The 16,722-nt window shown below is 42.2% G+C and overlaps 1 protein-coding gene across 4 annotated transcripts in view; it reads left to right on the top strand.

Annotated features, from left to right (window-relative positions):
- The window catches only part of LOC121294038 (F-box/LRR-repeat protein 20), a 127,980-nt gene that overhangs the window by 62,848 nt on the left and 48,410 nt on the right, over positions 1-16,722 (top strand). For all 4 annotated transcript variants that reach the window (XM_041217547.1, XM_041217546.1, XM_041217545.1 and 1 more), the window contains one exon: positions 7,204-7,258. In XM_041217547.1, coding sequence (XP_041073481.1) covers positions 7,204-7,258 — 55 coding nt within the window. The remainder of the gene's footprint in view (positions 1-7,203; positions 7,259-16,722) is intronic.

The raw sequence follows: 16,722 nt of genomic DNA, 5'->3' as shown, positions 1-16,722 counted from the left end.
ATCAGCGAACATCCACCCCCCTTCTGACCACCTGATGGAAGGAAGGTCATTGATAAAGCAGTTGTAGATGGTTGGGCCGAGGACATTACCCTGGGGAACTCCTGCAGTGATGTCCTGGAGCTGAGATGACCAACCTCCAACAATCACAGCCATCTTCCTTGGTGCTAGATATGACTCCAACCAGCAGAGAGTTTTCCCCCGATTCCAGTGATTCCAGCTTTGCTAGGGCTTTCTGATGTCACACTCGGTTAGTGTGGCCTTGATATCAAGAGCAGTCACCCTCACCTCACTTCTGGAGTTCAGCCCTTTTGTCCGTGTTTGAACCAAGGCTTAATGAGGTCAGGAGCTGAGTGGCCCTGGTGGAACCCAACTGGGTGCCAGTGAGCAGGTTATTGCTAAGCAAGTGCTGCTTGATAGCACTGTTGATGACCCCTTCCATCACTTTACTGATAATTGAGAGTAGACTGATGGGGTGGTAATTGGCTGGGTTGGATTTGTTCTGCTTTTTGTGTACAGGACATACCTGAGCAATTTTCCACATATTCGGGTAGAGGCCAGTGTTGTTGCTCTACTGGAACAGCTTGGCTAGGGGCGCAGCAAGTTCTGGAGCACAAGTCTTCAGTACTATTGCAGAAATATTGTCAGGGCCCATTGGCTTTGCAGTATCCAGTGCCTTTAGCCGTTTCTTGATGTGGAGTGAATTGAGTTGGCTGAAAACTGGCATCTGTGATGCTGGGGACCTTTGGACGAGGCCGAGATTGATCATCCACTCGTCACTTCTGGCTGAAGATTATATCAAACACTTCAGTCTTACCTTTTGCACTGATGTGCTGGGCTCCTCCATTATTGAGGATGGGGATATTTGTGCAACCTCCTCCTCTAGTGAGTTTGTTTAATTGTCCACCACCATTTGCGACAGGATGTGACAGGACTGCAGAGCTTAGACCTGATCCATTGGTCACGGAGTCGTTTAGTTCTGTCCATCACTTACTGCTTATGCTGTTCAGTATGCAAGTAGCCCTAAGTTATAGCTTTTTCAATTGACACCTCATCTTTAGATTTGCCTGGTGCTGCTCCTGGCATGCCCTCTTGCACTCTTCTTTGAACCCTGGCATGGTGGTTTGGTAGAGTTGGGGATATGCCGGTCCATGAGGTTACAGATTGAGTTAGAATACAGTTCTGCTGCTGCTGATGGCCCACAGCACCTCATGGATGGCTCAGTCTTGAGTTGCTAGATCTGTTCTAAATCAATCCCATTTCGCATGACGGTGGTGCTACACTGGGAAGAGTGTCCTGCAGTCAGCATCGTGGTGAAGCAGTCTGGGAAGAGTGTCCTGCAGTCAGTTCTTGTTGAAAATAGCAAGAGTGACATCACAAGACAGCGCAAGAGAGCAGCGGAGAGATCGGAACCACGTGAGTGCGGGGAAGCTTCAAAAAATAATGTCAGCATAAGGGTGAGAGCTAATTGGTGAGTAGCGGGTAAGTGTTTTTCTCCAGTTTAAAATAGATTAAGCTAAGGAAAGGTAAGAGTTCTAGATTTTATTTAAAGTACATAAATAATTTAACATTCTTTTTTACTGTATTTAACTTTAAGGGTTTTTTTCAACTAGAGGCATGGCAGGACAGCTCAGTCCCACGTTATGTACTGCCTGCAACATGTGGGAAGTCCTAGATGCTCTTTGCGCTCTGATCGACCAATTTGCAGGAAGTGCCACCAGCTGCAGCTACTTGAGCTCTGAGTTTCGGAGCTTGAATGGCAGCTGGAGGTACTGAGGTGCATCCGCGAGGCTGAGAGTTTCGTGGATAGCACGTTTTTAGATGTGGTCACCCCACAGCTTACGGAAGTGCAGACAGAGAGGGAATGGCTAACCATCAGTCAGAAGAAAGGTGTCAGGCAGGTAGTCAGGAAACCACCAGGGTGCATCTCCTTGAGAACCGTTTTTCCGTCTTGGAAAAGGGTGAGAGTGATGCTTTCTCAGGGGAGTGCAGCTATGCTCAGGGCACTGAGAGTGGCTCAGTTGCACGGGGCGGGAGGGTGCGGGGGGAGGATAAAGAGGGGAAGAGCAATCGTGGTAGGAGACTCGATAGTAAGTAGAACAGACAGGTGTTTCTGCGGCTGTAGATGTGACTCCAGGATGATATGTTGTCTCCCTGCTGCCAGGGTCAAGAATGTCAGGGCATTCTAAAGGGGGAAGGGCAAACGGATAAGATTGTAGTACATATTGGTACCACCGACATGGGTAAAAGAGGGATGAGGCCCTGCAAGCAGAATTTAGGGAGCTAGGAAGCGGATTAAGAAACAGGACCTCAAAGGTAGTAATCTCTGGAATACTTCCGCTGTCACGTGCTAGTGAATATAGAAATATGAGGTCAGTTCAGATGAATGTGCGGCTGGTGAGATGGTGCAGGAGGGAGGGCTTTAGATTTCTGAGACATTGGGACCGTTTCTGGGGGCAGTGGGACCTGTACAAGGCAGACAGGTTGCACCTGAACAGGAATGGGACAAACATTCTTGCGGGGAGGTTTGCTAGTGCTGTTGGGGAAGGTTTAAACTAACTTGGGATCCCATCCCCCTGCCAAGAGGAGGTTCAGCAGGGGGAGATGCACAGCTAAAATTAGAAGAGAGCAAGTGAGTGTGGGAGGCATAGAAATTATAATTAAGGCATAAGGGAGTTTGGCAAAGTTGGATGGTATTTATTTTAATGCAAGGAGTCTGACGAATAAGGGAGATGAGTTGAGGGCACAAATTAATACATTGAAGTATGATGCCATTGCTGTCACAGAGACATGGCTGAGAGAGGGGCAGGATTGGCAGCTCAATATTCCAGAAAAAAGGGTCTTCAGGCGAGACAGGGAAGGAGATAAAAGAGGAAGGGGTATCGCAATATTGATCAAGGAATCAATTACAGGAGTAAGGAGGGATGACATCTTAGAAGGCTCCTCAAATTAAGCCATATGGGTAGAACTGAAAAACAAAACAGGAGCAATCACATTGCTGGGAGTGTACCATAGGCCCCCAAACAGTGAGAGAGAAATAGAAGAGCAGATATGTAGGCAAATTTCAGAGAGGTGCAAAAAGAATAGGGTAGTAATGAAAGTGGGGGATTTCAACTTCCCCAACATTAACTGGGTTAGTCATAGTATGATAGATTTAGAGGGAGCGGAATTCTTAAAATGCATCCAGGAGAGCTTTTTAAGCCAGTGCGTAGAAGGCCCCTACAAGAGAGGGGGCGGTCCTGAACTTAATTTTAGGGAATGAAGCCAGGCAAGTGGTAGAGGTATCGGTTGGGGAGCATCTTGCAGATAGTGATCATAACTCCATTAGATTTAAGGTTGTAGTGGAAAAGGACAAGGATGGGCCAGAAATCAGAGTTCTAAACTGGGGAAAGGCTGATTTTTAATCAGATCAGATGTGATTTGACCAGAGTGGACAGGGAGCAGCTACTTTTAGGTATATCTGTGTCAGAGCAGTGGGACTCATTCAAGAAGGAAAAAGGCAGTATACATGGCCAACATATTCCAGTAAAGATAAAGGGTGTGATCAACAAATCCAGGGAACCCTGGATGTCAATGGATATACTGGATTGGATAAAGAGAAAAAGGGAGGCTTATGGCAGATAGCGAGGGCTGAAATCAGGGGAAGCTCTAGAGGAGGATAGGATGTGTAGGGGGGAACTTAAAAAGTAAATTATAGAGCAAAAAGGGGGCATGAAAAAACATTGACAGGTAAAATAAAGGAAAATCCAAAGTTATTTTACAAGTACATTAAGAGTAAGAGGATAACAAGGGAAAGAGTAGGGCCCATTAAGGACCATAGTGGTAATTTGTGTGTGGAGCCGTAAAATGTAGGTAGGGTTCTAATTAGATACTTTGTGCCAGTGTTCACAAGTGAGAGGGTTGATGTGGGTATGCAAATCAGGCAGAAGGACTGTGATGTATTTAAAGAAATTAGCATAGAAAGGGAGGAGGTTCTAAATGGTCTGGCGGCAGGTTTAAAAGTAGATAAACCTCCAGGCCCGGATGAAATGTACCCCAGGCTTTTGTGAGGCAACGGAGGAGATAGCAGGGATGTTGACAATAATTTTCAATACCTCTCTGGCCACAAGAGAGGTGCCAGAGGACTGGAGGACAGCAAATGTGGCACCGTTATTCAAGAAGGGAGGAAGGGATAAACCAGGGAACTACAGGCCAGACAGTCTAACCTCAGTGGTGGGGAAACTATTGGAAGCAATTCTGAGGGACAGAATTAATCTACACTTGGAGAGGCAGGGATTAATCAAGGACAGTCAGCATGGTTTCGTTTAGGGGAGACCATGTCTGATCAATTTGATTGAATTTTTCAAAGAGGTGACCAAGTGTGTAGATGAGGGCAATGACTTCAGGGCTTTTGATAAGGTCCCGCATGGGAGACTGATAACTAAGGTAAGAGCCAATGGGATCCAAGGCAATTTGGCAAATTGGATGCAGAGTTGGCTGAGTGGCAGGAAGCAGAAGGTGATGTTTGAGGGGTGTTTTTGGATGCCTGTGTCCAGTGAGGGTTCCACAGGGATTGGTGTTGGGTCCCTTGCTGTTTGTGGTATATATAAGCAATCTAGACCTTAATGTAGGAGGGTAGATCAGTAAGTTCGCAGATGACATGAAAATTGGTAGGGTGGTAAGTAGTGAGGAGGATAGCCTTAGATTACAGGAGGATATAGACGAGCTGGTCATATGGGCTGATCAGTGGCAAATGGAATTTAATTCAGATGAGTGTGAGGTGATGCACTTGGGCAGGACAAACAAGGCACGGGAATACACGGTGAATGGTAGGAACCTGGGAAGTACCAAGGATCAGAGGGACCTTGATGTGTGTGTCCACCGACCCCTTAAGGTAGCGGGGCAGGTAGATAAGGTGGTTAAGAAGGCATGTGGGATACTTGCCTTTGTTAGCCAAGGCATAGAATATAAGGGCAGGGAAGTTATGCTGGAACTGTATAAAACACTGGTTAGGCCACAGCTAGAGATTGCATGCAGTTTTGGAATCTGCATTATAAGAAGGATGTGATTGCACTAGGGAGAGTGCAGAGGAGATTTACCAGGATGTTGCCTGGGCTGGAGAGTTTTAGTTATGAAGAGAGATTGGATAGACTGGGGTTATTTTCCTTGGAGAAGAGGAGATTGAGGGGCGAACATGATTGAGGTGTATAAAATTATGAGGGGCATAGATAGGGTAGGTAGACAGGAAGGAATTTTTCCCCTTGGTGGAGGGATCAATAACCAGGGGACATAGGTTTAAGGTAAGGGGCAGGAGATTTAGAGGGGATGTGAGGAAGAATTTTTTCACCCAGAGGGTGGTGGGAATCTGGAACTCACTGCCCAAAAAGGTGGAAGAGGCAGAAACCCTCATAACATTTAAGAAGTGTTTGGATGTGCACTTGCGATGCCATGGCATACAAGGCTATGGGCCTAGTGCTGCAAAGTGGGATTAGAATAGTTAGGTACTTGTTTGACCGGTGCAGACTCGAGTGGCCTTTTTCTGTGCTGTAGACCTCAATGACTCTATGACAACATGATGGGGGGTATCCTCAATGTGAAGGCGAGACTTCGTCTCCACAATGACTGACTTGTGCGGTGGTCACTCCTACTGATACTGTCATGGACAGATGCATCTGCGGCAGGCAGGTTGGTGTGGATGAGATCAAGTACATTTTCCCCTCTTGTTGGTTCCCTCACCACCTGCCGCAGACCCAATCTAGCAGCTATGTCCTTTAGGACTTGGCCAACTCAGTCAGTACTGATGCAACCGAGCCACTTTTGGTGATGGACATTGATGCCCCCCACCCAGAGTACATTCTGTGTCCTTGCTGCCCTCAGCGCTTCCTCCAAGTAGTGTTCAACATGGAGCACTGATTCATCAGCTGAGGAAGAGTGATATGTAGTAATCAGCAGGAAGTTTCCTTGCCCATGTTTGACTTGATGCCATGAGACTTCATGGGGTCTGGAATCGATGTTGAGGACTCCCAGGGTAACTCCTTCCTGACTGCATACAACTGCTGCCACCTCTGCTGAGCCTGTCCTGCTGGTGGGACAGGACATACTCAGGGTGGTGATGGTGCCTGGGACATTACCTGTAAGGTAGTCATCCCCATGGAATCATATGTCAGGCTGTTGCTTGACTAGTCTGTGAGACAGCTGTCCTGATTTTGGCACTAACCCCCAGGTGTTACTAAGGAGGACTTTGCAGGGTCAACAGGGTTGAGATTGCCGATGTCATTTTTGGTGCCTAGGTCGATGCTGGGTGGTCCATCCGGTTTCATTCCTTTTTTTGTGACTTTGCAGCAGTTTGATACAATTGAATGTTTTGCTAGGCCACTTCAGAGGGCGTTGAAGAGTCAGCTACATTGCTGTGGACCTGAAGTCACATGTAGGCCAGACCAGCTAAGGGCGACAGATTTCTTTCCCTAAAGGACATTAGTGAACCAGTTGGGTTTTTACAACTATCGACAATGGTTTCATGGTCACCATTGGACTTTTACTTCCTTATTTTTATTGAATTTAAATTCCACCATCTGCTGTGGCGGGATTTGAACCAGGGTCCCCAGAGCATTACCTGTGTCTCTGGATTACTAGTCCAGCGACAAGTGTACACCTTTTTACAATGTCTTGATTGTACCAAAGGTTATTGCAGGGTCGTTTGATATGGTGGTCGAAGGAAAATGGAATGAAGAGAGTTGGAAACGGACTGGTATATAGGATTAGGACTACTGCTTCTGTGGAGGATAAATGGGAACATGGACAGGTTGACCGCCGGGCCTGTTTTTATGTTGCAGTTTCTCTGACTTGAAGAATATGCATGGGATCATTCTGCTGTGGTTAAGCTACACTCTGCAGCAGTGTAACTGTAAGCAGTTACTGGTGATGGCAATACCTGTCGTCTTTCTCCCAGGCAGCTGTGGTTCTGAGTACTTGTCAGATCTCTTGAAAGCCCCAACCAGAAATGAAAGTTTTGACTATTTCTTTCTACTGTGTTATTCATGTAAGTGGGAGCAGATGCTTCAGCACTGGAAATCTCTCATGCAGCCACTCCCAACAGAAGGATTCTGTTTGGAAGTTAGGAACCAAAATATCTGTCACCTGTGTGTCTTGCATACTTTTTATTTTTGGTGTATTAATGACTATTTCTACCTTAGCTATGTTTAAACAACTTTTTCTCTTCTCCTACAGAATATTCTCCTTTCTGGATGTGGTCACCTTGTGTCGCTGTGCTCAGGTTTCCAGGGTAAGGTTTCTTTAAATACTTACTTCACTTTTAAAGAACCAATCTGGGATGCCACAATGGCTCAGCTAAGAAGTGGATAAAACAAGGCTAATAAAGGTTTAGATTTTTATCCTTGGTTTGGTGCTAAATCAGCTCATATCAGACAGGGCAGTGGTACAGGTGCCTTTGTATTAGGGAGGAGAAAGTCAACAAGGTTCCTGCTCCTGGTCAGGATGCTTGGCTGGTGCATGTTCGTAAGGGTTGACGCTTTCTAGAGCGGAGAGGAAATATTAGCGTGAAAGCAATAGGGACAAAAAAGAAACTGAGTTGGAATCACTTGTTATAAAATAATTCAAACTATATTAATCAAGAATTAACTGAGTCAGTATGATGACACTTTACAATGGACCATTCTGCCTTTGTTTCTTCACTCAATGTTCTTTCTCAAATAAAAGCATAAGGAATAGGCATAGGCCATTTGACCCCATGAGCCTGCTCCGCATTCAATAAGATTGTGACTAACCTGATCTTGGCCTCAACTCCATAGTCCTGCCTGACCTCATATAATCCTTGACTCTCTTGTAGATTAAAAATCTGTCTGACTCAGCCTTGAATATATTCAATGACCCAGCCTCCACTCCTCTCTCAGATAAGGAATTCCAAAGTTAATGACCCTCTGAGAGATGAAATTCCTCCTCATCGCCATCATAAATGGGAGACCCCTTATTCTGAAACTCTGCCCCCATAAGGGGAAGTATCCTCTTGGCATCTACACTGTCAAATCTTTCAGAATCATATGTTTCAATAAGAGCATCTCTCATACTTCTAAACATCAGTGAGTATAGGCCTAAACTTCTTCTCAAACTTTCCTCAAAAGACCTTCCTAGCCTTCCCCTTGTTGAAACCATTGGTGTGTAGCTAAGTACAGCTTCGTGGACTCCACGTGCCCTTGGAGCCTGACCATTTATTTGTGTGTGATCCCAGGTTTGCGCTCAATTGCCATTTATGTACACTCCTAGCAAGGGCTACTGGATGATGATCATGTGGTGGGACTTTGGCTAATCCAGCCTAGGTGTACTGAACCTAATTCTTGTGCCCATTTTGCCATCTCAATTGACATTAGCTCGTTCGGCACAGAGCACGGATCAAATCTGGCATTGTTTTGCTCTAATTGTTTTATCTACACGCTGTCTGTATGCCCTGAGCCAATGGGGCAATCCCCATAATGGGCAATAACAATGGTGCTGTAAAATATGCTCCATCAAGGGTCATGTAATAGAGAGCATGTTTCTGTATTGATGAGGTAGTCATGGCCTTGCTTATAATAAGAGGGTGACTGCTTCAGACAAATAAGAAAAAAAATATATTAGTACTAGGTTACTATGTTTAAACCTTCCTGTTCTGATGAGCAAAACTCCTGTTAACCACCATGAAGTGCTGGAAGAATCTTCATATTTAACCTTAGTCTATTGTGTACAAGTCATTGAGAAGGCCATGTTTTGAATATCATAGGCATTGATAAAGGATATTTAATGTCTTGGGAAGGATTCAGACAAGAAAGTTGGTGATTTTAGCACCCTAGTTCTGTCAACCTATTATCATAGATCTCCTTTGGAGAAAAAGATTGAGAGAAGACATGAGGTGGGGTCTTCTGGCTGCTGGAGGGGTAAAATCCTGGACTATGATCTAGTTCATCAAAGTAACCTGAAATGGCATTTTTACCTTGGCCTCATCATTTTACACTAAGGCCTCAAGACCAGATTTCCTGAGTACTGGCAAGAATTCCTTTCCTCTCCTAGCTCGAAAATAAGGCTGCATTTGTCAGACTCCATCAAAAGAAGAACTTTATACTGATCTTTTAAAAAGGAGTTAAAGGGTATGGCGTCTAAAGTAGACAAGGATAGGCACAAAATAATATAGTTTACAGAATCTTGTGCTTCTGATCCTATTAGACCATGAAAATGCAGCTGGTCGGGGTAAAAACGATGTAAATTATAATGTTCAGTTGATACCCTGGAATTTTAGGTTGATCTCGGGTAACAGAGATTTCAATTTGTATTTTGGGAATCAACCTCTGGTGTTTTGCATGCCTGAGGAGACTGATTAAGTTGAAAGGAGTCTCTGATGGCAAAATTATATGCTTTGTATATTAGTGCAATTTGCTGGATGTGGGTTTAATGAGAAACGTAGCCTTTTCTCTCAACAATTTTTACAATGTCATTGAACTTGTATGTATGCATTGTGCTGAGTGTAAAACAGGAAAGGAATCTAAATTGCATTTGGTACATATTGGAAGAATAGGTAAGATCATTCAGCTCACTTCTCTCATATCTTAACTTTCCCAAGTCAATATCCAAATGCATTTTGAGCAATGCTGATGTTTGTCTTTTTAACCCTGTTTTCAGATGAATTTCAAACAATTGTCTCACTTTTTTTGAGGTAACTAGTTTTGAAGTTGCTGAGAAAAGTTTTATATCCTCTGATGCTACTTTTCTGGTTTACTTTGAAGTCCATGGGATTAAAAGGAAAGTGGCAGTGTGGTAACAATATAGGCTGCTAACAAGCAGAGAGTTTTGGTGAATTGTTGTTCCTCAGACTGAAAGGACATTCAAATGATGTCTCCCAGGACCACTGTTCTTAGGCCACTGCTCTTCTTGATATATTATTGACTTGGACTTTGTTATAGAGGGTATAATTTCAATGTTTGTGGATGAAATAAAACTTATTGCAATAAGTGAGGAGGATAGACTTCAGGAAGGCGTAAACAGAGTGGTGGAATAAACAGATACGTGGTAGATTAAATATGCACATTACCCACTAGGGCCATCAGTCCCTTGCTCACCCTGCTTTCTACTCTTAATGTCACCATTAGTACCTCCTTTAGTCAGTATCACCACCATCAACGCCCCTTTGACTTTTTTGTTTATGACATCTTTTGCAACCTCTCCTTTGCCTCCACCTATCATTGGCCTTCTATCCAGCTTCATCTGTCCCCACCCCCCTTAAACAATGTACATTTCACCACATTTCTACTTCTCTTTAGTTCTGAAGAAGAGTCATCTGGACTTGAAACGCTAACTCTGTCTTTCTCTCCATGGATGCTGTCAGACCTGCTGAGTTTCTCCATCAATTTTTGTTTTTATTTGTAGATGAAATATAATCGTGTCCAAAGATAAAAACAAAAAACTGCGGATGCTGGAAATCCAAAACAAAAACAGAATTACCTGGAAAAACTCAGCAGGTCTGGCAGCATCGGCGGAGAAGAAACTCTTTTCTTCTCCGCCGATGCTGCCAGACCTGCTGAGTTTTTCCAGGTAATTCTGTTTTTGTTTTATAATTGTGTCCAATTCTGGGCATTGAGCTTGAGGAAAGATGTCGAAGTGAAAAGGAGATTATCAGAATGGTACCATGGATGAGGCCCTTCATTTTTGTGGAATGGCAAGAGAAGCTGGGATTGTTCTCTTTCAAGTTAAGGTGACATTTAATAAAGACATTCAAATTATGAAAGGTTGTTATAGAGTAAATAAGAGAAACAGTTTGCCGGCCAGTTAACCAGAGGGCACAGATTTAAACTAACTAGCAAAAGAACTAAAGGGGAAATGAAGAGAATTGTTTAAAGCATCGAGTTGTTATGACCTGGAATGCACTGCATGGAAGAGTGATGGAAGCAGCTTCAGTAGTAAAAGACTTGAACAGGAAGAGTTTGTAGTGCTATGGGAAAATAGCTGGGGGAATGGGACTAATTGGATAGCTCTTTAGGGAGCCAACACTGGCACAAAGGCTGGATGGCCTCTAGTGCTGTATGATAAATAATATTCTAGACTCACTAAATCCATACTATTTAATATTTTATGATGATGAGGTTTATCCATTCTTTCTCCCCTCTTTCTCTCCACCCCCCCCTCCCTATTTTTTTATGCGCTGTAAAACTTGACCTTTCCTCACAGCTCATTCCTTATCTTTGGTCAGTTTTGTTGCTCTTCACTGTGTCCTAAAGTTTTTTAAAAAATTTCCCACTGGTGACCAAATCTTTGTCTCTGTATTGCAAATACAGAACTGTTGTACTCTACTTTCCTGGTTCCTCCAGCATCCTGTTAGCTTAAAGAAACACTGAAAATACCGAAGTTTACATATTTACATATTCCAAGGTAAAGTAAGCTGAAGGATGCAAAATGTAGCACCTGCTTAGCTGAGTTAATTTGGGACGATGAAATGTTGAGTTGATGGAGGTTTGGTGTTGGGATCTCTGCTATTTCTAATTTGTATTAATGAGTTTGGTTCAAAAGCTCAGTACAAGCTGGTCAGATTTGTAGATGATACTAAACTGGGGAAGACATTTGAATCTGAGCAAGCAGCTCAAACTAGAAATGCGACAAAATATATAAGTGGGTGTAAGGATGATGGATGAAGCTAAATGCCAACAAGTCTAATTTGATGGATGTAAGAAGAGAAAAGTGGGTGACACGTGTAAGCTAATGAATGATGTCAAAAATGCTGAGGAAGTTGAAAAGAGGATTTTAGTGGACTCATTGCTCCATATGTCCAATCGCTGCTGAGAAAAACAAAACAAACAAAATGTAACCAAAATAATATTCACAGACTAGTCTTCTGGTCAGACCACCTGAATGATTTGTTTGATATTGGTTGCCAACACATGAGGAAGACACTGAGCACTGGGTGCAGTTCAGAGAAGAGTCACAAAACTGATGCCCAGTGTCAGTGGTCTGACGAGGTATGTAAAATGATAGTGTTCTTGAAGTACCTTCCCATACTAACAATTTCGAATAAAGTCAAGCCAATAGGCAAGGAACCCATATAGGAAGTAGTAAAAGGTTTTCCTGGACCCATTGAAGAAAGCTTTGTTTGAGGGATTGGAGCCTTTCTGGATGGATAAGCTAAGAGGGACTGTCTGACTATTATTATCAGCATCTATATTCTGATGGCAAAATGTGGTTTTATAGAAGTAGTTGTTTGATGGACTCTACTATTCGATCTTTGCTCAGAATTTTCTACTTTTGGAGAGAAACTTATTTAATTTAATAGACGATTGTTAATTACTTTAATAATTTCATAGCAACATTTTACCTCTACAGTTTTTATTGGGTAGATCTATGATAACAGCATCTTGCATATGATAAGCTATGGTCTATGTAATCTGTTCTGATCACAAAATTAGTTCCTGACTGCAAACCTTATTTCTTATTTGGTTTGCATCATACTTATGTCAACTTTTTCTGTTATAAATTCCCATGTCCATTTTTCAAATGAAACTGCCTATGTAAACTTGACCCTCTGTAATTATACCCAACAGCCTGTCATAACATTGTACAGCCTCAGTTTGAATCCACCACCTTCTCAACCTGTACTGAAGTGAAAAGTTAATGCTCTAACCGAATTATAAATGTTACTATTTCACTATCCATAATAATAAATTCTATAAACACTGACCAGAATTTGACTTTTAAAATGGGGATGCAACTGCATGGCCAGTAATCCCTCACTTCATCTGAAGGGACTTGAATGCCCTCTAAGCTCTATGGGAGCAACTTGTGTTTTATGTTAGAACATCATTCTGGTCTCTGGTGTTGGCATTGAGTAGCATTGATTTGTCCTGCATTATGAGTTCAAGTAGTAAGAACTATTCAAAATGAATCCGAAGTTTAACAGTCATCGTGCTTGTTGGTTTGAACTACATTCGTTGCTAATTTTTAGGTGTATCCTTCCATGATTCTAGCTAGGTTTTCGGCTTCATTCATGTTCACCTACCCTGTACTACAATTTTGCACCCAGCAATTCTGGCTATCCAACTGATAAGCTGCCTGTGTAGCATTGAATATTGCAGATCTTTATTATTTTACCTCACCTCTAACCCCTTTTCTTTCTCTTAAAATAGGGCATAGGAATTTGTAATGTGAAAAGCTGACACAAGTGTGAAAATATATACATTTTAATTGTGAATCTTTGAAGAGTACAATTATAAAATATTTATTTCTCATTAATTTAACACTTTGCCTTCTAATGCTTTTTATAGCGCTCAGTTATATGTGCAGGATGTGAACTAATTTTGCGATCAGAACAGATTACACAGACCATAGTTTATCAGATTTAATTAACAGGAAGAGATGTATTTTCCTGTCCTTTTACTAGATACAAATCAACAAAAGAATCTCTTTATTCAGAATCAACAGGAGATGATGAATATTAAAGAAAGATCTATGGTACATTTTCATCTGAGCACCAAAGAGAGCAAATGTAAAACCATTGTTACAGATGCATTGACTTTTCTTGCTCAGATTAATAGTCAGGGGATAACTTACCAAGTAGAGAACCTGATTTTTCATGTTAGGGAAATAAATTGCCTGAGAATTTTTTAATAATGTGAAATTTCCACAGTACTGTGTTCTTTAACATGGCTACTTATTGGAGTCACTGTTGTATTCTGCAATAGGCTGTGCCTGATGAAACAATTACTGGATAAAAAGCAATGAGATCATGAAAAATTGCTTGCAACATGGATTTGACCCACACTTAGAGTGCCTCATGGTAGTAAAATATTAATGCTGTAACTTCTGCAATCCTGAGAGTTTCAGATCATTTTTTTATATCACCTTCCTCTTCCAAATTTACTACTCGTTCAAAATGCTACTGCTGTTTAATTCCCAGAGTTCAAATATTTTATCTTTGGAATTATAGTAATTGGACACATGGATGCGAAACTTTTACAGTAATGGAGCCATTCATCTTTTGGCTATGTATGAGCAGATCTTTCATTGTGTTGTTCATGGACACACATACTTAACTCTTTGGTAACTTTTCCCCTTACTGCACACCAAACTCCCTCCCCCACCCCCACCACTTTCCAATTGTCCCGTTATGAGGATGTGATTTTTAAAAAAAAATTTACCATTTCCAATTCTTTTTCTGGTTGGATTTTAAAAAAACACTAAACTATAATCCTATTAAGATCATGGAGGACTGTCAGCCAGCTACAATGTACAAACTTGTATTTCACCAAGTGGGGTGAAAAGGAACAGGCACTCAAACCTCCTAGGGAGCCTGAAAGACCCCATCTCCTGATGGCTCTTATACTATCTTAACTTTTCAAAGGTTTCTGAGATGGTACATCAAAATGCAATTACCTGTTCTTTAAAAATAAAATGAGAGCAGCAGACATGGATTAATCAAATTCCTCTGGAATATACAGCCAGCAGGACTTTAAGAACTGTTTGGCAAGCCAGAGAGATCAGAGACCAGAATACTGCACTGAAAGGCTGAAAAGAAGCTGTTTCCTGCCTCTTGCCCTTGTCAATATTGTCCTGGATGTTCAAGGTGTTTTTTTTAAATTCAGGAAGCAGGTTGAATAAACTTACTGTCTGTGTTTAAACCCATAAAACCTGTCTGACTAATTCTTTATAATCTGAAAGTGTAAATAGAGGGACTCCTGCAGCATTGGCAAAGCGCATCCTCTCAATTCACAAAGAAACCCTGTTATGATCATAAATAATAAAAATAGAAAATGCTGGAAAAACTCAGGTTTGACAGCATCTTTGGAGACATACAGTGTTAACGTTTCAAGTCTGTATGACCCTTCTTCAGAGCTTGTTATGGTCAGACTTGGAGTTGTAGAATAGGGGAGTCATTTTTCTTACCCCTCCTCAAGTTGTCGTAACAGTTCCCTCTGTCTTTCAGTTTGTTTTCCGCTCTTTTTCTTTTGCTCACCATGTGTAGCTCTTATAAACACTTCTCATTGTGATTTCTGTACATCTGACACATTTTGTTTTTATCCGTCTTACTAAACGTCTTCCTTAATCCGCTTTTATCTGTCTTCTGATGTCACTATACCTCAGACATGTCTCTAACGATTTATTGAATTTTCTGTATCATGCTTATGATAAACTGTAGGATGCTGCAACAAAATGGCAGCCAATATAAAACACAGGCTGGAGGTTCTGGGATTAGATGGGATCAGGGTGTCTGGGAGCTGCAGCACACAGGTGAGAGGAAAATTGGGTTTTGGGATTGAGCCTGGGAGAGTTTGTGTAATTTGCTTGAGCCAAATTCTGGTAATATTACAGGCTGATTGGTGTGAGAGCAGGCTGGGGCATCACAGCATGCAGCACATGGGACTTTAGTAGGCCAAGGAGCGGTTGGAGTCTGGGTGTTGGCTGTAACCTGCTTTGATGGGAGTTGGTAGCTGATAGCTCTATTCGTCAGGTGTTTAATATTGAAGTGGGCATAGCTTTTGAACATAAAGTGGCCCAGAAAAGTGTAAGTTGGCAGAAGGGCTGTTCTGCATGTTTTGTAATATTGGCTCAGTACTGCATGACACATCTGGAAATGAAAAGCTGGCCAGTGGAATGGAGATTAAATATGGGCGGGGTGGGGGGAGGGGTGCATGGTCATGGCAGGGGCAGAAGAGAGGCCAATTTGTGTAAGTGGTATTAATTGGTGGAGGAAGAAATTCTTGGAGTCAAGCTAACACATTGTTTTTTAAAAGTCACAAGTCATTTCTTTTAATGTACTTATCATAAATGTAATTTTAGCAGTACATGGTGTGATGGAAAACAACATGACTGCCACAATGAATTTAAAAAATATTTGTGCTGGATGTTGTTCAATGGCTTTTACTGCATGTTGCATTTGAGAAATAATGGTAAGCAAATGAGGTAAATGCAAGACCTCGATTCGTTGAAGGATAATACTGAAGTATTGTTTAGGTGAGCATTAGAATGTAGATTATGACACTGACACTTTTGCTTGCCTTACTTCTGACTTTTAAAATAAGGGCTGGCAAATGAACTGGAGCTTGCCCTATAGAGAGCTGCTCTAGTGTTTGATTATGCTGTATGTTCCCAGCTTCTGTAGTTATAAATGGAAGCAAACCTACATGATCCTATAATACAACTAGCTGATTTGCCAAGGTAACTTTTAGCTAATTTGTCAGTTCCAAGTGAAATATTGTCCATATATGTCTTATCCACAAAAAGTAGGACCGGTCAAACTCAGCCAAATACTGCCCTATCTGTTTACTCTTATTCATCAGCAAAGTGATGGCAGAAGTCAAGTGGTATCAAGTAGCACTTATTTACAAACAACCTTCTCACTGATGCTTGGTCTGGGATCTGTCAGGGCTGCTCTGCTCCAGACCTCAAGACAACCTTGATCCAAACGTGGACACCAGCTGAATTCCATTGACGAGGTGAGAGTGAGTGCTCTGACTGTCAAGGCAGCATTCCATCAACTGTGGCGCAGTGCAGTCCCAACTAACGTTGGGGGTCAGGAAAAACTGTCCACTAGCTGGAATTATGGCTGGCATAATAAAGGAAGATGTTTGTGGTTATTGGAGGCCAAATATCTTGGCACCATACTGTTCTTGCAGGAGTTCCTCTGGGGCCGTATCCTAGAACCAACTATCTTTGGCTGTTTCTTTAATGATCTCCCCTCCATCGTAATGTCAGAAGTAGGTCTGTTTGCTGGTGGTTGCA

This window comes from Carcharodon carcharias, chromosome 23 (genome assembly GCF_017639515.1).
Source record: "Carcharodon carcharias isolate sCarCar2 chromosome 23, sCarCar2.pri, whole genome shotgun sequence".
Taxonomy (NCBI): Eukaryota; Metazoa; Chordata; class Chondrichthyes; order Lamniformes; family Lamnidae; genus Carcharodon; species Carcharodon carcharias.
Note: the sequence above shows the minus strand (reverse complement) of the source record. Positions and strands in the feature narration are given on the sequence as shown.